The sequence below is a fragment of the Melanostigma gelatinosum genome, assembly GCF_949748355.1.
Source record: "Melanostigma gelatinosum genome assembly, chromosome: 20".
In the NCBI taxonomy this organism is placed as follows: Eukaryota; Metazoa; Chordata; class Actinopteri; order Perciformes; family Zoarcidae; genus Melanostigma; species Melanostigma gelatinosum.
Genome location: NC_136653.1, coordinates 9,590,852 through 9,611,516, shown reverse-complemented (window position 1 = coordinate 9,611,516; position 20,665 = coordinate 9,590,852). Strand labels below are relative to the sequence as shown.

Below are 20,665 nucleotides of genomic sequence, written 5' to 3'. Positions count from 1 at the left end.
AGAGGGGAGCGAGGACACTCTCTTCACTAAGATAGTTGCTGCCGATATTGGTGTCCCACCAGTTAGCTTGAGCAAGAGCACTCTGCCACTGTGGAAACAGGCCAGGCAAAGTCCTTATAGTGAGAGGGGAGCGAGGACACTCTTCACTAAGCTAGTTGCTGCAGATATTAGCATCCCACCAGTTAGCTTGAGCGAGAGCACTCTGCTACTGTGAAAAACGGACAAAAGAGAATACAGTCCTTACAGTGAGAGGGGAGCGAGGACACTCTCTTCACTAAGATAGCTGCTGCAGATATTGGTGTCCCACCAGTTTGCTTGAGCGAGAGCACTCTGCCACTGTGGAAACAGGTCAGGAAAACAGTCCTCATAGTGAGAGGGGAGCGAGGACACTCTCTTCACTCGGATAGTTGCTGCAGATATTGGTGCCCCACCAGTTAGCTTGAGCGAGAGCACTCTGCTACTGTGAAAACGGACAAAAAAAACAACACAGTCCTTACAGTGAGAGGGGAGCGAGGACACTCTCTTCACTTGGACAGTTGCTGTAACTCTTGGTGTGCTACCAGTTAGCCTGAGCGAGGGCACTCTGCTAACTGATATCCGCTACTGATATGGCCATAATGTTTACAACAATCAATGGACACAATCAGAGTATTAGCTTAGTCTAGTTAGCCGGAGCGAAACGCTCTGCTAACTGATATGGCGTAATGTTTACAGCAATCAATGGACACAATCCAGCATTAACTTAGTCTCGACAGCCGTAATGCGTAAAACCATCAATGGGCACAACCTCAATGTTTATTTAGTATAACTAGCATTCACCGATTAGCCTGAGCGAGCACACTCTGCTAACTGTGATAGTTGTAATGCTACAAAGTTGATGGCCACAGCCCCAGTACCAGCTTTGTTTAGCTAGTTTCCCACCGAGTTAACCTGAGCGGGGATGCTCTGTTAACTGTGACAGCCGTACAGATACAAAGTTGATGGACACAGCCCCAGTATCAGCTCTGTTTAGCTAGCTTCCCACTGAGTTAACCTGAGCGGGGACGCTCTGTTAACTGTGACGGCCGTAAGGTTTACAAAGTTGATGGACGCAGTCCCAGCTAGCATCTCACCAAGTTAGCCTGAGTGAAGACACTGCTAACTCCGAATTACGTCAGATGTAAAGATTACATCTCAATGGACACAACGCCAATGCCGATCTAGTGTCTCACCAAGTTTGCCTGAGCAGGAACACTCTGCTAACTGTGATAGCCGTAACACTGTGAAGGGCGGGCCGACAGCGTAATTCTACGCTCTCGTTAGCGCGCCACTCGATTAACTAGAGCGGAAGCGCTCTGCCAACCGTGGAACAAACAACTGTTATAGAAAACAATGTTACTCGATCTTACAGATTGCTGTCATCACGACTTAGCTGGCACTTATCAGACTGGTGACGACCGATGATAGGGGCGTCCACCAGTCCGGGGCTCGATGTCCGAACGGCGAACACACCGTTCCCTCCGAAGAGGGAGAGCTCGTCGCAGCCTTTGGAGCCGAGAGAGCCGCAACTCCGACCGGTGGTCACAAGGCTACAGTGACGAGCTCTAATATGTCTTGATCGTAGACACATCCTTGTTTATGCTACCATGGTAGCTAACCTGCGTCGCGAGAAGATGAAAAAGGACTGAGCTCAGGATGACACCGGAACTTATAGACGACGGGGGTCATCCGAGGTCACACGTGACTTTGTTGATATAAATATTCGACCTGCGCATGCGCGAGACGGAAGATATCCAGTGTGAAGCACTGCCTCTGGCGGTCAGTAAGGATGAAATAGAACTGTCTTTCTGTATCTTTAATATTTATATTTCTTCTAGTTATGATATATTTAATTATAATTATTCACGAACAAATTGTCTGATTACTTGTAGCATCAATGCAGAAGCATCCAGAGGACTGACGAGCGTTTTACTTGTTGAACTTCTGTTTTCATATTTAAAGGCACAGAGAACAAAACTGTGTGTCAGGACTCACGGGTGGATAAAATATCAATGAGTTGTAAAGAGTAGCTGCTCATCTGAGCCTTTTCCGTATTATTCATACCATTGAGTTCCTTATATTGTTCTGACTGCTCGGCGAGTCCATTTCCACTGCTTCTCATGGATTCCAGTATTTTCCCCTCTATGTTCCTTTATGAAGGAAAACCACAACAGATACAGTTTCTGCAATAATCTGTGTGAAACTGGCTCCTTGATGGGACATTTTCATGTTTTTCTTTTTAATATAAAACAGAATAATCCTGAACTTTTGTCTGCTGGTGTTTATCAAATGTACTTTCTGAAGATTTTAATATATATTTTAGATGAATAGGAAGCAGAATGTTTAGCTATTGGGGAAAGTCATTTATTCAATGATGAAATTGTAACAACACAGATAAAGGTTTGTGAGGTTCATCAGTCCTGTGATGCAGAGCAACAGAGATAAAGCTCAGTGTGATCCACAGTGACTGGACTCAAGTCACTGGCTGTTACATGTCCTTATTATTGTGATTATAATTATTGGGATATACAGCATGTGATATATAAAGATTATAGAAGATATATACTCACAGGATATGAGCAGTTAAGAGAAGAACTCTGGTAAAAGAACAAACAACAGCACTCACTCTGTGCTCTTAATTCAAAGGAAGTCGACTTGGTGTTAAATTACAGCAGCTAAAAAAGGGAAGTTGGTTCATTGGACTGTTGAAATTCATGAATATCATTATTTTCTCTTTCAAACCACCAACCAAAGGATATATTTGTCACTCTCTTGTTGATGTGGGTTCTCTGACTCGTACTCATTTGCAGCCTTGTGAGCGGTGGTCTCTTGACACAGTAACTTGTGGTTGTACAGAGCATGTTGAACGCTTTGTAAAATCCACTGTTGTGTTTGTGAATCCAGGTGATGAGCGTCATGGCAGTCCGGTCTGTGAGAACGGTGACAGCCAACATGTTACTGAGTGTCTTCTTTCTCTCAGGTGAGCTTTTGGTTCAGTCACTTGTGTTCCTCTTGAATCATTTACTATTTGACACATATCATTTTACCCTAAATTCATGTGAATGTTACAATCTGTATTCTCTGCGTCAGCTCTTCTGTCACTGAGATGAGACTGACTTAGTTATGTGGAGATATAGACGGGTTGGTCATCACTGGGGTCGGCCTCGTGGGGGATAGTTGTTGTAAAACCAAAAAAATGAATCAATACAAAAACTGTTCAAGGAAAAAAGACCACAATGCAAAATATTACTGCTGAAGTATATTTCTCTTCATGTTTGTGTTGTTGTTTTACACGTTAATCACCACTGTTAATCATGAGTCTGTTTCACAGGTGCTTTGGCTGATTGTATTTCGGATCTAAATCTATTCATTACTGCACCTCAAAAGATGGAAGCACTGACTGGATCTTGTTTGCAAATCCCATGTAACTTCAGTGCTAAATCAGGGAAGGGATTCGACAGCACAATAACAACCTCCGGAGTGTGGATTAAAGAGAATACAAAGCTAGCTAATGTGATTTTCGACAGTAGCAGGAAGGATAACAGCTATCCAATGAATCTAACTGGAGACCTGAGTCAGAAAGACTGCAGCACTTTATTTTCTAGTTTAATCACAAACTACACAGACATGTACTTCTTCAGGATTGTGAGCCAGCCATTTCGGGCAACAGCTTCTTGTGATCCTCTTCAAATAACAGTTCGAGGTAAGAGAGTTTTGGTTTTTATCAGTCAGTCTATGATGTTATTGTTTAGAATGAAAAGTGATGTCAGTTGAAGCTGACCTTCAATGTGAATGTAAATATCTGCTACAGAGACCAACCAGAGAATGAAATGTTTACACTTCATGGATCAAAATGGAATATTTTTGTGCACTACTATTAATAGTCCCATGATGAAGCTGCCTGTTCATGCAGACCTTTGCATTTAACACTAGAAAAAGGGGAAGTCTCATGAGTTCAGTTTTTTTTAATCTACATTCATTAGTGTAAGTTTACATTTCATGTTACCCCTACAGAGGGTCACAAGATGAATCTGAGGGGTCGTGAGTTTATTAATGGGAGAGGAAAAGAGAGAAAAAGCGATTTCTGTTAACAACTCAGAAACATCAGAAAAATGAGAAGAAACCCCGAACAAACACGTTCTTCTTTTTTTAATAAGGAATCACAATCCAAAAGCTGTTACTGGAGTAAAAGTACAATAATTTGCTCTCAGATGTAGAAGAGTACTGCTGGCATGGCAGTAGACTCCTGGTCTTGCTGCTGTGTTCTTCAGTGTACAATCTGTATTTGATTTGAAACCACAGATTCTCCTCAAAGCCCCAGGATTGAGATCTCAGGTGATCTGAAGGAGAAGGAGTCTGTCTCTATAAGCTGCTCAGCTTCCACTCCCTGTCCACACTCTCCTCCTAAACTCACCTGGAACCTCCAACAAGACCCTCACATCATGACAGAGGAAAACACAGATCGAACCTTCACAACTAAAATCCAGAAGAACATCACTCTGTCAGACAAACATGATGGATTCATCATCACCTGTTCTGCCAGATATCCTGTGAATGAAGGAAAATATGTCAAGACATCAGAGGAGACAACGACTCTCAATGTTTCATGTAAGTCTTTGTTGTTGGATGCTGTCAGCACATGATGATTCTTCTCTCTTAAGGATCTCGTTCAGGCTCTGATGCTGCTCTCTTTCCTCACATCTCCGTCACATTCTCCTCAGACGCTCCCAAGAACACCTCGGCGTCCATCAGTCCACCAGGTTCGGTGTCAGCAGGTAGCCGGGTGAACCTGACCTGCTCCAGCAGAGCCAATCCTCCCGTCAACTTCACCTGGTTCAAGATCAGCAAAGATGGACCCGTCACTGTATCTGAAGGAGACTTTTACAGCTTTAATGTCACTGATGGAGGAGTTTATCACTGTGTGGCCACCAATGAGCTCGGGAATCAGACATCATCAGAGATCCTTCTGACTATTAAAGGTAAACACAGAACTGTATCACATCCTGTGAATTATGAGCAGTTATTGTTGGCTAACTTCACGTCTGCAAACATTAGTGACGCAACATTGTTTTACATATAAGTTTGCATAATACAGTATGAAGTCAAGCTGAGCATTCTCCTTAACTTGACTTGGTCACTTACAATGTTTTGTTTCTGTAGGAGAACAACAGCTTGAACGTTTGTCACCATGGGTCGCAGTTGTTGGAGGAATCATTGTACTCATCTGTGCCGGTGTTGCCATTTGGTAAGTACCTCAAATTGGGAGTCTAAGTTATGTAAATGTTGGATGTCATTCAAGATATTTGAACCTAATGTTGACAAATCAGTGTGAGAAACCTGAGATCACTGTCTTCAAATGTAAAACCAGTCTGAACTAAACCTTTCGACCTTTAGACCAGTTTGTACAAGAAGTGGCCGCCAGATGTCCAGAATGAGTGAACACTTCAAGCACATTTAGTTTCAATACTCAGACTCAAAACTCTTTTATTCAGAAGTGTCTTATACAAGCAGGAATATTGTGGTGGTCTCAAACAATGCTGTGAAATGACTTGCTTTTAGCTATTTCCTCTTTTTGTACTGTATTATTAATTGACGGTTTCTGTTTCTAATGACGGTTTCTAAATTGCACTTATTGCATTTTATTATTAGACAGAAAAATGAAGCTGAGAGCTCTCATGTGTCTTTCAGGTGGTTCAAGTCAAAACGTTCAACTTCACAACAGACACAGGTAGGAAACAACTTAAATACTTTAGATGATTATGTGTTATGAGCATGTTTCTAACTACTCATACTGTCTGCACTCTTGAGATCTGGACTGAACAGGTTACTCATGAGGGACTAAATGTGGCGACACAGGAAGATGAAACATCCTGTTAGAAACCCACATTAACCATCAACCGTTATAGCAATAAGACTTTCTAATGTTGGGTCCATTAAAAGCTGGTTATTTGGATGATTGTCACTGTCTTATAGCAGTGGGAGCTGAGTGAGAGACCAATGAGGTGAAGTGAAGGAAATAGATGAAGGTGCTTCACAATATTTCTTGTTTGGTCCATTTATCACAGAGCCTAACAGCGGAGGAGCCAGCTGTTCAACAGCCAGCCAGAGCAACAGAAACAGAAGACATCCATTACGGAGAGATTAACTTCTCCAACTGGAGACCTGAAGCGTCCTCGGCCTCGGTGCAGGACAGTGGACAGCAGCAAGACACAGTGTATGCACAGGTCAATGTGTCCAAGACAGTAAAGAGCTTCACACAGACTGCTGACAGCCCAGAGGATCTCTACGCTCAAGTGTTGAAGTGAAAACAAGTGCATGGACATGACATTTTATTCAACAAATATTCTGTTGTTATTCTTACAAGGACATCTTTTCTTCAGTTCTTTGCAATATATTTAAAGTGGGACATTTTGAACAATTTTTATCAATACATGAGGTGTTGATGAATCTCTAAATTCCTTTTCGCCACACCTGGATGGCTGATTTGTTCACGTAACATGCGTCATATTCTTTATCACCAATGGATCTGTGTTTAGATTATTACAGCGAAACCAAAGACGACTTACAGTCATTGTTTCTGCATGTGAAGGTTTTTCATTTTTGCACTTTAATACACGAACAGTTGTTTCAATGCCACAATTACCAGTTTGAGTCTTGGCAGTTACAATAAACAGCAAAAATGATCTTGCAAGCTACAAACTATCACTCTGTAGTACAAGGAAGCCAAACATATCTCAATATTATGTCTTTGTAGTGTCATAATGCAAGCCAAAACAATTATGTTGTTGTATTTCCTATTTCTTCGCATGGAGCTTTTGTGGGAGACTGTGGTCAGCAAGAAGAAACCCATGAATAAAAGACAAACTTGTCACTCAATTATGGATTCAGTGCCGCACCTCGTGGTGGCAGCAAGTGCACCTGTGTCAATTTCATGCAGTTAAATTGAAATACAAAGTGACTTCTACCACAAAGCCAACAACACCTACCAGGAGAGTCTGAGCCACAGGGCTCTGAAGAGCTCACAGTCAGGGGAGCAGAGTTACAAACCAGACAAGACACACCAAACTGTCACAGGAGACTGTCCAATGAAGTAAGACAATGGTACAAAAACACATGTAGAGTCAAAGTCAGAATCCAGAACCAAGGTCCAAAATACTAGAAAACGACTCAGAAATGATCCCTCAACCAGTAAAGACATGAACAGACAAAAGAGAGCTCACACACTGAATACACAAGCGAGGAAGGTTTATTAGACACAGGTGAAACTGATCAGGGCCGGTTAGGTAATCACACTGACGGGAAACACACGAGGACAGGAAGTGAAATATCTATAAGTGAATACCAAAATAAAACAGGAAATAAGAGAAAAACTGAAAACAATAAAAAAAAACAAGACTTTGTAACAATATTTAGATTAATCAGTGTGCTGTTACCAAAACATTTTTCCAGAACAGAAAGATTCTAACACTCTCATTTCAACATGAATAATATTCAATAAATACATCCACTCAATAAAGTTATTTCTGCACAAACACAAATGAAGGTTTGTGAAGTTCATCAGTCCTGTGATGCAGAGCAACAGAGATAAAGCTCAGTGTGATCCACAGTGACTGGACTCAAGTCACTGGCTGTTACATGTCCTTATTATTATTATTATTATAGTTCATGGGATATATGTGATATATAAAGATTTCAGAATAAATAGACTCACAGGATATGAGCAGTTAAGGGAAGAACTCTGATGAAAAATAAAACTGCACTCGCTCTGTGCTCTTAATTCAAAGGAAGTTGTCTTTGTGTTAAATTACAGCAGCTAAAAAAAGGGAAGTTGGTTCGTTGGACTGTTGAAATTCATGAATTGCATTATTTTCACTTTAAAACCACCAACCAAAGGATATATTTGTCACTCTCTTGTTGATGTGGGCTTCTTCGGTAAGACAACACTCATGCTTTTATTCTCATCTAACACTCTGAATCGTACTCATTTGCAGCCTTGTGAGCGGTGGTCTCTTGACACAGTAACTTGTGGTTGTACAGAGCATGTTGAACGCTTTGTAAAATCCACTGTTGTGTTTGTGAATCCAGGTGATGAGCGTCATGGCAGTCCGGTCTGTGAGAACGGTGACAGCCAACATGTTACTGAGTGTCTTCTTTCTCTCAGGTGAGCTTTTGGTTCAGTCACTTGTATTCCTCTTGAATCATTTACTATTTGACACATATCATTTTACCCTAAATTCATGTGAATGTTACAATCTGTATTCTCTGCGTCAGCTCTTCTGTCACTGAGATGAGACTGACTTAGTTATGTGGAGATATAGACGGGTTGGTCATCACTGGGGTCGGCCTCGTGGGGGATAGTTGTTGTAAAACCAAAAAAATGAATCAATACAAAAACTGTTCAAGGAAAAAAGACCACAATGCAAAATATTACTGCTGAAGTATATTTCTCTTCATGTTTGTGTAGTTGTTTTTCACATTAATCACCACTGTTAATCATGAGTCTGTTTCACAGGTGCTTTGGCTGATTGTATTCCGAATCTAAATCTATTCATTACTGCACCTCAAGAGATGGAAGCACTGACTGGATCTTGTTTGCAAATCCCATGTAACTTCAGTGCTAAATCAGGGAAGGGATTCGACAGCACAAGAACAACCTCCGGAGTGTGGATTAAAAATGACCGTTACTTTGACCAAAAGCCAGCTAATGTGATTTTCAACAGTAGCAGGAAGGATAACATCTATCCAATGAATCTAACTGGAGACCTGAGTCAGAAAGACTGCAGCACTTTATTTTCTAGTTTAATCACAAACTACACAGACATGTACTTCTTCAGGATTGAGAGCCAGCCATTTCGGGCAACAGCTGAATGTGATCCTCTTCAAATAACAGTTCGAGGTAAGAGAGTTTTGGTTTTTATCAGTCAGTCTATGATGTTATTGTTTAGAATAAAAAGTGATATCAGTTGAAGCTGACCTTCAATGTGAATGTAAATATCTGCTACAGAGACCAACCAGAGAATGAAATGTTTACACTTCATGGATCAAAATGGGATTATTTTTGTGTGCACTACTATTAATAGTCCCATGATGAAGCTGCCTGTTCATGCAGACCTTTGCATTTAACACTAGAAAAAGGGGAAGTCTCATGAGTTCAGTTTTTTTTAATCTACATTCATTAGTGTAAGTTTACATTTCATGTTACCCCTACAGAGGGTCACAAGATGAATCTGAGGGGTCGTGAGGTGATTAATGGGAGAGGAAAAGAGAGAAAAAGCGATTTCTGTTAACAACTCAGAAACATCAGAAAAATGACAAGAAACCCCGAACAAACACGTTCTTCTTTTTTTAATAAGGAATCACAATCCAAAGGCTGTTACTGGAGTAAAAGTACAATAATTTGCTCTCAGATGTAGAAGAGTACTGCTGGCATGGCAGTAGACTCCTGGTCTTGCTGCTGTGTTCTTCAGTGTACAATCTGTATTTGATTTGAAACCACAGATTCTCCTCCAAGCCCCAGGATTGAGATCTCAGGTGATCTGAAGGAGAAGGAGTCTGTCTCTATAAGCTGCTCAGCTTCCACTCCCTGTCCACACTCTCCTCCTAAACTCACCTGGAACCTCCAACAAGACCCTCACATCATGACAGAGGAAAACACAGATCGAACCTTCACAACTAAAATCCAGAAGAACATCACTCTGTCAGACAAACATGATGGATTCATCATCACCTGTTCTGCCAGATATCCTGTGAATGAAGGAAAAGATGTCAAGACAACAGAGGAGACAACGACTCTCAATGTTTCATGTAAGTCTTTGTTGTTGGATGCTGTCAGCACATGATGATTCTTCTCTCTTAAGGATCTCGTTCAGGCTCTGATGCTGCTCTCTTTCCTCACATCTCCGTCACATTCTCCTCAGACGCTCCCAAGGACACCTCGGCGTCCATCAGTCCACCAGGTTCGGTGTCAGCAGGTAGCCGGGTGAACCTGACCTGCTCCAGCAGAGCTAATCCTCCCGTCAGCCGCTTCACCTGGTTCAAGATCAGCAAAGATGTACCCGTCACTGTATCTGAAGGAGACTTTTACAGCTTTAATGTCACTGATGGAGGAGTTTATCACTGTGTGGCCACCAATGAGCTCGGGAATCAGACATCATCAGAGATCCTTCTGACTATTAAAGGTAAACACAGAACTGTATCACATCCTGTGAATTATGAGCAGTTATTGTTGGCTAACTTCACGTCTGCAAACATCAGTGACGCAGCATTGTTTTACATATATACGTATGTAAAATGCAGTATGAAGTCAAGCTGAGCATTCTCCTTAACTTGACTTGGTCACTTACAATGTTTTGTTTCTGTAGGAGAACAACAGCTTGAAAGTTTGTCACCATGGGTCGCAGTTGTTGGAGGAATCATTGTACTCATCTGTGCCGGTGTTGCCATTTGGTAAGTACCTCAAATCAAGTTCATATCCAGATTTATCCAATCAAAATGATTGTATTTCTGTACAGATATTCTTCTCATTTTGAATGAATGTCTTCAACCGATCAAAATCTCTGAGTCTGATTTGTTTTCATATCTTTTAGTTTTAACTGATTATTTAAAGTCAAAGGTGTATTTGTGGCGTTCCTCAGGGTTCTATACTTGGGCCATACTGTTGTGTGTACATGCTGCCTCAAAGTCATGATATACACATACAGAACACAGATATTCATTTTTATGCAGATGACACAATTTATTTCCTTTGAGAGTCTGTCAATATTACCCAACTTGATTCCCTAATTGGGAGTCTAAGTTATGTAAATGTTGGATGTCATTTAAGATTTTTGAACCTACTGTTGCCAAATCAGTGTGAGAAACCTGAGATCACTGTCTTCAAATGTAAAACCAGTCTGAACTAAACCTTTAGAGCAGGGGTCTTCAACGTTTTTCAGGCCACCCCAAACTGATAGAGAGATGGAGCAGGGACCCCCGACTATATATATTGTATAACATTGTGTTTCATACAATGGGCCTAGTACCGTGTATACCTCTTTATTCTGCATTCAATACGAAGCTGTTCAAATAATACACAGGTTCATATATTCATGTTGTTATTTTAAACATGTGAGAGGTACAGTGAGTAGGGTGGCCGTGCCACTGCCATTTATAAACATACTGTGTCAGCTGATACCAATGCCAATATCAACATTGTCTGTCAATTGCATGATAATCAAGCATACAAGCTATTCAAATAGATGTTTTCATTTTAAACGTGGAAACGAAAAATGAGTGATGGCCTATTCGTACCACTGCCATGCATAAAGATACCTGTTATAATTCATACAATATTTAACGATTAAAATAATGGACACATTCATGTTTAGAGAATTATTTTTATTTTTAAAATCATTTTTATTTTTATTTTTCTAATCAACCAAATATTTCACGGACCCCCTGCAGTACCTCCGCGGTCCCCCTAGGGGCCGCGGACCCCCTGTTGAAGACCTCTGCTTTCGACCTTTAGACCAGTTAGTACAAGAAGTGGCCGCCAGATGTCCAGAATGAGTGAACACTTCAAGCACATTTAGTTTAAATTCTCAGACTCAAAACTCTTTTATTCAGAAGTGTCTTATACAAGCAGGAATATTGTGGTGGTCTCAAACAATGCTGTGAAATGACTTGCTTTTAGCTATTTCCTCTTTTTGTACTGTATTATTAATTGTTGACGGTTTCTGTTTCTAATGACAGTTTCTAAATTGCACTTAAAGCACTTTATTATGACACAGAAAAATGAAGCTGAGAGCTCTCATGTGTCTTTCAGGTGGTTCAAGTCAAAACGTTCAACTTCACAACAGACACAGGTAGGAAACAACTTAAATACTTTAGATAATTATGTGTTATGAGCATGTTTCTAACTAGTCATACTGTCTGCACTCTTGAGATCTGGACTGAACAGGTTACTCATTAGGGACTAAATGTGGCGACACAGGAAGATGAAACATCCTGTTAGAAACCCACATTAACCATCAACCGTTATAACAATAAGACTTTCTAATGTTGGGTCCATTAAAAGCTGGTTATTTGGATGATTGTCACTGTCTTATAGCAGTGGGAGCTGAGTGAGAGACCAATGAGGTGAAGTGAAGGAAATAAATGAAGGTGCTTCACAATATTTCTTGTTTGGTCCATTTATCACAGCGCCTAACAGCGGAGGAGCCAGCTGTTCAACAGCCAGCCAGAGCAACAGAAACGGAAACAGAAGACATCCATTACGGAGAGATTAACTTCTCCAACTGGAGACCTGAAGCGTCCTCGGCCTCGGTGCAGGACAGTGGACAGCAGCAAGACACAGTGTATGCACAGGTCAATGTGTCCAAGACAGTAAAGAGCTTCACACAGACTGCTGACAGCCCAGAGGATCTCTACGCTCAAGTGTTGAAGTGAAAACAAGTGCATGGACATGACATTTTATTCAACAAATATTCTGTTGTTATTCTTACAAGGACATCTTTTCTTCAGTTCTTTGCAATATATTTAAAGTGGGACATTTTGAACATTTTTTATCAATACATGAGGTGTTGATGAATCTCTAAATTCCTTTTCGCCACACCTGGATGGCTGATTTGTTCACGTAACATGCGTCATATTCTTTATCACCAATGGATCTGTGTTTAGATTATTACAGCGAAACCAAAGACGACTTACAGTCATTGTTTCTGCATGTGAAGGTTTTTCATTTTTGCACTTTAATACACGAACAGTTGTTTCAATGCCACAATTACCAGTTTGAGTCTTGGCAGTTACAATAAACAGCAAAAATGATCTTGCAAGCTACAAACTATCACTCTGTAGTACAAGGAAGCCAAACATATCTCAATATTATGTCTTTGTAGTGTCATAATGCAAGCCAAAACAATTATTTTGTTGTATTTCCTATTTCTTCGCATGGAGCTTTTGTGGGAGACTGTGGTCAGCAAGAAGAAATCCATGAATAAAAGACAAACTTGTCACTCAATTATGGATGAATAAGAGATAAACCTTTTCACTTTAGTTTCCCACTGTACTGTGATCAGTCCACTTGTTTGAAGAGTTGAATTTAATGAATTAAAAGTTGCAGTTGTAACATTTCTCAGCTTCCTTTTAGAGATTTACAAAAATGTTGCAGTACACATCAGAGCTGACTAAAATGACATGTGGTGTTCCCCAAGGTTCAATACTGGGGCCTCTTCTGTTCAACATCTACATGCTTCCACTAGCTCAGATTATGGAAAACAACAAAGTGTGTTATCATAATTATGCAGACGACACACAAATCTACATAACTATGTCACCAGGGGACTATAATCCCATACAAGGGCTGGGTAACTGCATTGAACAAATCAACAACTGGATGTGCCAGAATTTTCTTCAATTAAACAAAGATAAAACAGAAGTAATTGTTTTTGGTACCAAGGACGAACAATTGAAAATCACCGCTCAGCTTCAGTCACTGATGTTAAAACCCACAAACCAAGCCAGAAATCTAGGTGTAGTTATGGATTCAGACCTCAACCTGAACAGCCATATCAAGACAATTACAAAATCAGCCTACTATCACCTGAAGAATATATCAAGGATTAGAGGATTTATGTCTCAACAGGATTTGGAAAAACTTGTCCACGCATTTATCTTCAGCAGACTGGACTACTGTAATGGTGTGTTTACAGGTCTCTGTAAAAAGTCCGTCAGAAAGCTGCAGCTGATTCAGAACGCTGCAGCTCGAGTCCTCACTAAGACCAGGAGGGTGGACCACATCACTCCAGTTCTGAGGTCTTTGCACTGGCTTCCTGTCCAACAAAGAATTGACTTTAAAATCCTGCTGTTGGTTTACAAAGCACTGAATGGTTTAGGGCCAAAATACATCTCCGATCTGCTACTACCTTATGAACCATCCCGACCCCTCAGGTCGTCTGGGACCGGTCTACTTTCTGTTCCCAGAGTCAGAACTGAACATGGAGAAGCAGCGTTCAGTTTTTCTGCTCCACATATCTGGAACAAAGTCCCAGAAAGCTGCAGGTCTGCTGAGACCCTCAGCTCATTTAAATCAAGATTGAAGACCTTTCTGTTTGCTGCTGCCTTTAATTTAACCACGTTCAATTAATATGTTAATCAATTTACTGCATTTCTGCATTTTACTGCTGTATTTTATTTCTTACACTGTTTTTTAATTGTTTTTGAAATCTCCTTTTCTTTTGCCTTGTGTTTTGATGCTTTTAATGGTTTTATGTGACGCACTTTGAATTACCTTGTTGTTGAAATGTGCTATACAAATAAACTTGCCTTGCCTTGCCTTGCCTTACATTCCATGTGTGCTGTTAATCAAATTCATACAGTGTGATCATTGACTTATGAATACCCTTTATTTTACAAAACTGACAGTATTTTTCATTTCACATGAAAAAAAATTGTCTAAGTTGGTTCTTGCTGTATTTTTGAAGAGGTGAAGTCACCAATCAGGAGCAACATTTGAATCACAATTTGATGACAATTGACGCGGTTGTTGAAGTGTTTTCGTGATAAACTCATCATTAAAGCTAAATGATGATTGTTGCTTATTCTGTCATAAATATGTATCCTATTATATGGAGAAATTCTTAAGATTTGATGCAAAGCTTTCAGTGGCTTTAAATTTGGTCATTGAGTTGCAACCCAGATATGTAGTAAATATGACATTTAACTGTAAATACACTAATATAAAGGGGTTTGTTTTCTTTGTTTTCTTCGTTAATGTTGGTGCTTTAGTTTATCAATTTGTATTTGGTCACAGGAGATATACTGGCTTTTGCACAGTGAATTTACAAAGAGGCTATGACACTCTGATGTCCACACTTAGCATCAATGAGTAGGGTAGTGACATTTGTTCGCTTTAATGTGAATGGGCTAAATGGACCTATTAAAAGTTTTGGACAAGTTTGGATTTGGCCATTTGTTTATCAATTGGGTGAAAACCCTTTACCATAAACCCAGAGCCAAAATTACCACAAATGGACAGATTTCGACAGCATTTCCCTCGAGTAGATCGAGTCGACAGGGTTGCCCTCTGTCTCCAGGACTCTTTGTCCTGGCTATTGAACCACTTGCTGAAGCAATTAGACGGGATCCAAATATAAAGGGGTTCAGAGTGGACCAAATAAATCATAAAAGTAATCTCCTGGCAGATGATGTAATTTTGTATCTAACAGACCCGGTTAACTCTCTCACTAAATTACAGATGCTACTAAACACCGATGGTGCTATTTCAGGATATAAGGTCAATCTGGAAAAAAGTGAAATTATTCCACTCACGAACTTCGATCACACTGAATACCAACAAACAACCCCATTTAAGTGGCTCCCGAATATTAAATATCTAGGAATAATTATAGATAATGATCTTAAAAATGTGTGCTAACTTAATTACCTCCCATTGCTGAGTAAAATCGAGGACGACCTACACAGATGGATGAATCTACCCATTACTTTAATCGGTCGAATAAACTGTGTGAAAATGAATATTCTCCCGAGGTTGCAGTATCTTTTCCAGTCCTTACCCATTCCATTGCCTCAAACCTTTTTTAAAACCCTCAACAAACACATTAGGCAGTTTTTATGGAACTGTAAAATGCCAAGGGTGTCAATGGAAAAATTAACATGGGATTATAGTCTAGGAGGTTTTCAACTACTGTTGTGAAAAAATGTGCTGTAGCTGTTTTTCACACTTAGAGCAGGTTTAAGAATGAAACAGAAGCTCTCAGAGGCGTATAGTTTAAATCAAAAGCAATAGGTTTATTTATCGAACAAAGTTATTCAGCCAACACAATTAAACATGCATGGGCTCTAATGATTTCCCTCTCAGAGGTCCACCATAAGACACGCTTAAACACATCAGCATCATCCTTAATATATGGGGTCCGCCCCTTGCTACACATTGGCCAAAGTCAAAGATGCAGGCGTGGCACGTTTGTACGTTATGACACCTGGGTGGAGGCCGTGAATGTCCATTCACCTTTGGCCCCTCCCAATAGGCGTTGGTTTCCGTCAGTGTGAGTGAGAGTTTGGGGCGAGAGGACCTAGGAAAGAGTGTGTGGAGAAAGCCGGGCTCAGCTGGGCGTTGGCCCTCGCTTGAATCTCACTGTCTATTGTGTCTTCCTTATCTTCTCTAAAGATGGCTGCCTGTTCTTTTGTGACGCAGTTAAATAAGTAACCTCTCACCTGCTTCTCTCTGGCCTTGCTGTGTTGTGAGCACTGTATAAGTGGTTAATAGTGCTGCATAAGATAATGGTTATTAAAACTACAAATATACTAGTGATTAATTAAACTGTATATATAAGCTAGTTGCTGATTAAGCTGTATATAAGCTAGCTGTTGATTAAACTGTATATAAGCTAGTTGCTACTTAAAGCTGCATATAAACTAGCTGCTGATTAAGCTGTATATAAGCTAATTGCTGATTAAAACTGTATGTATGCTAATTTTATCAACAAATCCCTCTCTTGACGTCTGAAGGACGTCACTGTCTTTACCTTCCTGCCCTGTTCACACGCTGGTGTCTTCCTCTGCCTCTCCTGACCCTACCAGGCTGTTCTGCTCTTCCCATACTGGGTAAGCTCCATAAGGAGGGGGTGGTAATGGTTCCTTGGAGAGGGCAGTGGTGATGAGACGGCCAACCAAAGAACGAATACAGGGTATTATACAACATCCACATGAGACCAATATTGCAATGAACACACCCACTGACACTGCTATTGACAAGATCAGGTGCTTCCATTTTCCAAACATGTTTTCCATCCAATCTCCAAATGGATTGTTCACACCTGATGCTTCCTGCATTTCGTTAGACAGTGCCCTCAGACTATTCAGTGCTTTTGTGACTGAACCGTCCGGCGCAGTATTGTTGGGAATGACAGTACAACACAGGTCTCCAAACATTGAGCAAACACCTCCTTTTTCAGCAAGCAACATGTCCAAAGCCATTCTGTTTTGTACAGTAATCAAAGAAGTAGGGGCCAGCTGCTCAGCCAGACCCTCTATTGCATCCCTAGTATGATTAGCCAAACGAAGAACATTGTAATGCACATAATTGATACGATCAACATTTTTATTCACAGTTATCCATGGAATAATACTTGCGACACTCTCAAAACCTGCTGCAATTTGGTCTACCAATTTGTATTCATTAGGCACTCCTCTGGGCACTCCGATAGCATCTATGTAAGTTGGACCTCTGTCCAGGCTGAACTCAGCTTCAGCTGCTCTTTTAGCTAAGATATGTCTGCGTCTGCGTTGGGTCAGGCTTTGTACTTTGTTTTGGTCCTGTACTATTTTGTCTCCCACTAAGGTAAGTGGCATTGCCAGCCTCACCATAGCACAGACTCCTATTGTAGATGGTGGTATGTTAGTGAATAAGCGCAGACCCCCACAGTAGTAGAATAGCCCTCCCCTAGCCCAAGAACCTATCTCTGAGCCTGGTCGTGTCATGTTGCACCAGTCTTCTGGCACACTACCTAGGTGGATTTGAGCTCTATCGTTGGTGAAATGGTAACAGACATATCTGGATCCTAGTCCTTTGTAAGCTTTGAAATAACCTACTGCAGTTTGGTTGTCAATCGGTGGGAATATGGATGCCAGAGTAGTGCAATGTGGTGGAGTAGCCATTTTAGTCATTTTTGTCATGCACGCGTATCCTGTTGGGTCAGATTCAGGATATAGTGGTGCTGGTTCGGTGAACATAGCTGGTCTAGCTGCAGCACAAGCTACACAGCCACTCATTTTGTTTTTTATAGCATTATCAACAATCCAATTTAACCATACATTGTCGCTTCCTTGTCCTGTAGCTAATTGGATCACCTGTTGGGGAGTCCATTTAGAAAAGTCTTCTGATAAGACAGTAGGTGGGTCTGGTGGTAGCGGTTGTCTGTGCGGAATTATGTTTATTTGAATTCCTACTCTCGGGTCTTTGCCTGGGACGTCCACTAATAGGGCGAACCATATTATGTTTTTTCCTGTGCTGCTTTTGGTGACGTTGTTTAGGGACAGAGATAAGGGATTGGCTGTTGCTGAAAAGTCTCGTTGGAAGTCTATTTTGTCCCATAAGGTCCTTCTCGGACTTTCCCCTCGCATTGTTGGCTTCCACCGCCCTGTGTACTTAGTTACCGCCCCCCAGGAATGACAAAACGCTATGGACGGGACGTTCACGTAATTCTCACATCTGTTGACTATGGCATTGTCAGCACACAAATACACAGCACGACCTCTCCATGCTCTTGGTCTTCTTCCACAGTTAATCACATCACACAAATCAAAAGTAAAAACGGTTTTGCTCCCCTGGGTGTAGTTTAAGGTCAGATATGCACGACACGCTTTTGGTGGTGGCTTGTATGCCGGTTCTGAGGCATCTCTTTTTTGCCTAACCTTCCCTCTCTCGAGGTCATTTCGAGTTTTGTTCACATCCTCGCCGCTTGTTGTCAGATTGAAGCTTGGATGACTCTCAAACCTTGTCAGATTTGGCATTTTCACATCCTTGCCACTTGTTGTCAGATTGCAGCTTGGATGACTCTCAAACCCTGTCAGATTTGGCATTGCCTCTGGCAGACAGTCATAGTTTCCGCTAGTTGGTTTGTTCACTGTTTTGTCCCCCATTTTCAATCCCAAAGTCAAGAATATCACAAATGCCACACCCAAACCCAATAGGACCCACCCAGTTCTTTTACCTATCCCCATGTCTTTCCAGGTACCTGGAGTGGGATGAATCCCCTGTGGCTGGACGTCTGTTTCCCCCAACAGATTACACTCACACTCCATTTTGCGCCAGATCACCTCGGACCTCTGCTAAGGGTCTGGAACGCTCAGATGCTGGGGCACAATGTGACAGGTGGTGCCAAGGTGCTCCTGATTTACCTATGACCTGGACCGAGTGTGAAGTAACCTCCTTCACTTCGTACGGCCCTGTCCACCTGGGGTCAGTCCACTTTCTCTTGTGAACTTTGACCCTGACCCAGTCACCCACTCGGATGAGATTTTTCACTTCCTCCTGGTCAGCTGGACTGGTCCGCTGGACCTGTTTGGAGAGAGCCTCCGTGAGAGTGATTAACGCAGTCATATATGCCTTCATTTCAACTTGCTGCACATCTAAGGCTGGTATATGACTACTGTCTCTTGGAGGACCAGGCATTTGCCTCCCTGTCATTAACTCATGTGGTGAAAGATGCGTCTCATTTCCTTTTGCGCTCCTCATTGCCATTAGAGCTAATGGTAAGGCTTCAACCCATGTCAGCTTTGATGCCGCACATGTCTTTGCTATTTTTGATTTTAGCGTCTGATTTGCCCTCTCTACCAGTCCTTGTGACTGTGGATGATACACTGATCCATATCTATGTCTGATTCCTAGTCTGGCTTCCACTTCCTGCAAATGCTTATTACTGAAATGTGAACCATTATCGGACCTTATACATCTAGGAACACCATAGCGAGGTATTAGTTCTGTTTGCAGCCACTTTATTACTGTCTGTGCGTCTTCTTTTTTAGTTGGGATTGCCTCTACCCACTTTGAGAATCTGTCAACCATTACCAAAATGTATCTTTTTCCTTGTACTCTGTTATCATGTCCCATGTCAGTAAAGTCTATGCTGATGTCTTGAAAGCAGGCTGATGGTACAGGATAAGAGCCCATAGGTGTTTTGTACGGTTTCTTCACATTGTGATCCCCACAGGTGGTGCATTCGTCGCAGAAGAGGGACACCATACTTTCCATGCGTGGGTGCCACCACAGTGCTCCCACCCTTTGTAATGTTCCTTTCTTTCCTTCGTGCGTTGGTCCATGTGCCTCTGGTATCAGTGAGACACACAATTCTGCTGGTGCCACCACTCTGCCATCATGGGCTCTCCAAAGTCCATTTTCTCCTTTTGTTGCTCCTTTCCTTTGCCATTCAGACCATTCGTATGGTCCAGCCTTCTTCTGTATCTCAATCAGTGTTTCTTCAGTGATTTCGGGTTCTTGTATGGCTATTTTCAGAACCATCTGTTTTGGTCTGTATCCTCCTACTTCTTTAGCAGCTTCATCTGCCTTGTCGTTTCCCACACTTATTCTGGTCTTTGCCTTGCCATCATGTCCTTTGCATTTCATGATTGCCACTCTTTTTGGTAGCTTCATAGCTTCCACCAGTGCCATGATTTCCTTCTTGTGTTTGATGGGTGCGTCCATTGATGTTGTGTATCCTCTTCTTCGCCACATGGGCCCATCAACGTGAGCTGCTCCATGTGCGTAAGCAGAATCTGTGAAGATGTTTATAGATTTTCCTTCTGCTATTTTCAAGGCTTGTATGAGCGCTTCGACTTCTGCCAGTTGTGCTGATGCTGGTTGAGGTAGGATACCTGATGCTACTATTGTGTGTTCCATGTCTTCGAATTGTCTCACCACAGCATAGGATGCTGTGTTTCCGTCCTCTCCTTTGTAGCAACATCCATCCGTGTATAACCACATTTCTGCTCCTGGGATTGGTGTATTTCCCAGGTCTGGCCTTAGTTTGTTTTCAATGATTGCTCTTGCTTCGCAGCTGTGTGGTTGATCTTCTTGTCCTTGTTGTAGTGATGACGCCATATTGATTCCTCCTGTTTCATAGACAATATGTGGTCTTGTGCATTCTCTTTG

The 20,665-nt window shown here is 41.5% G+C and overlaps 2 protein-coding genes across 2 annotated transcripts; both read left to right on the top strand.

The window, feature by feature from the left end:
* The first annotated feature begins 2,884 nt into the window (after positions 1-2,884).
* Positions 2,885-6,331, top strand: LOC306793994 (B-cell receptor CD22-like). The gene is made up of 7 exons (XM_079291840.1): positions 2,885-2,998; positions 3,350-3,721; positions 4,321-4,626; positions 4,740-4,997; positions 5,179-5,263; positions 5,707-5,746; positions 6,084-6,331. The coding sequence occupies exons 1-7, from the start codon at positions 2,926-2,928 to the stop codon at positions 6,321-6,323; spliced, it is 1,374 nt and encodes a 457-aa protein (XP_079147966.1). The 5' UTR covers positions 2,885-2,925; the 3' UTR covers positions 6,324-6,331.
* Positions 6,332-8,120: 1,789 nt separating this feature from the next.
* On the top strand, positions 8,121-12,444 carry LOC306794300 (sialic acid-binding Ig-like lectin 12; the record flags this gene model as incomplete). The annotated part of the gene is made up of 7 exons (XM_079292337.1): positions 8,121-8,179; positions 8,531-8,914; positions 9,517-9,822; positions 9,936-10,196; positions 10,380-10,464; positions 11,822-11,861; positions 12,199-12,444. The coding sequence occupies exons 1-7, from the start codon at positions 8,152-8,154 to the stop codon at positions 12,442-12,444; spliced, it is 1,350 nt and encodes a 449-aa protein (XP_079148463.1). The 5' UTR covers positions 8,121-8,151.
* Positions 12,445-20,665: the final 8,221 nt, after the last annotated feature.

Excerpts from the sequence above, each read along its gene's own strand:
- LOC306793994 (XM_079291840.1), top strand. The coding sequence starts at position 2,926 with ATGAGCGTCATGGCAGTCCGGTCTGTGAGAACGGTGACAGCCAACATG. Across the intron at positions 4,627-4,739 it reads AACGACTCTCAATGTTTCAT|ACGCTCCCAAGAACACCTCG; the intron begins GTAAGTCTTTGT and ends CATTCTCCTCAG. Across the intron at positions 5,264-5,706 it reads TGTGCCGGTGTTGCCATTTG|GTGGTTCAAGTCAAAACGTT; the intron begins GTAAGTACCTCA and ends TGTGTCTTTCAG.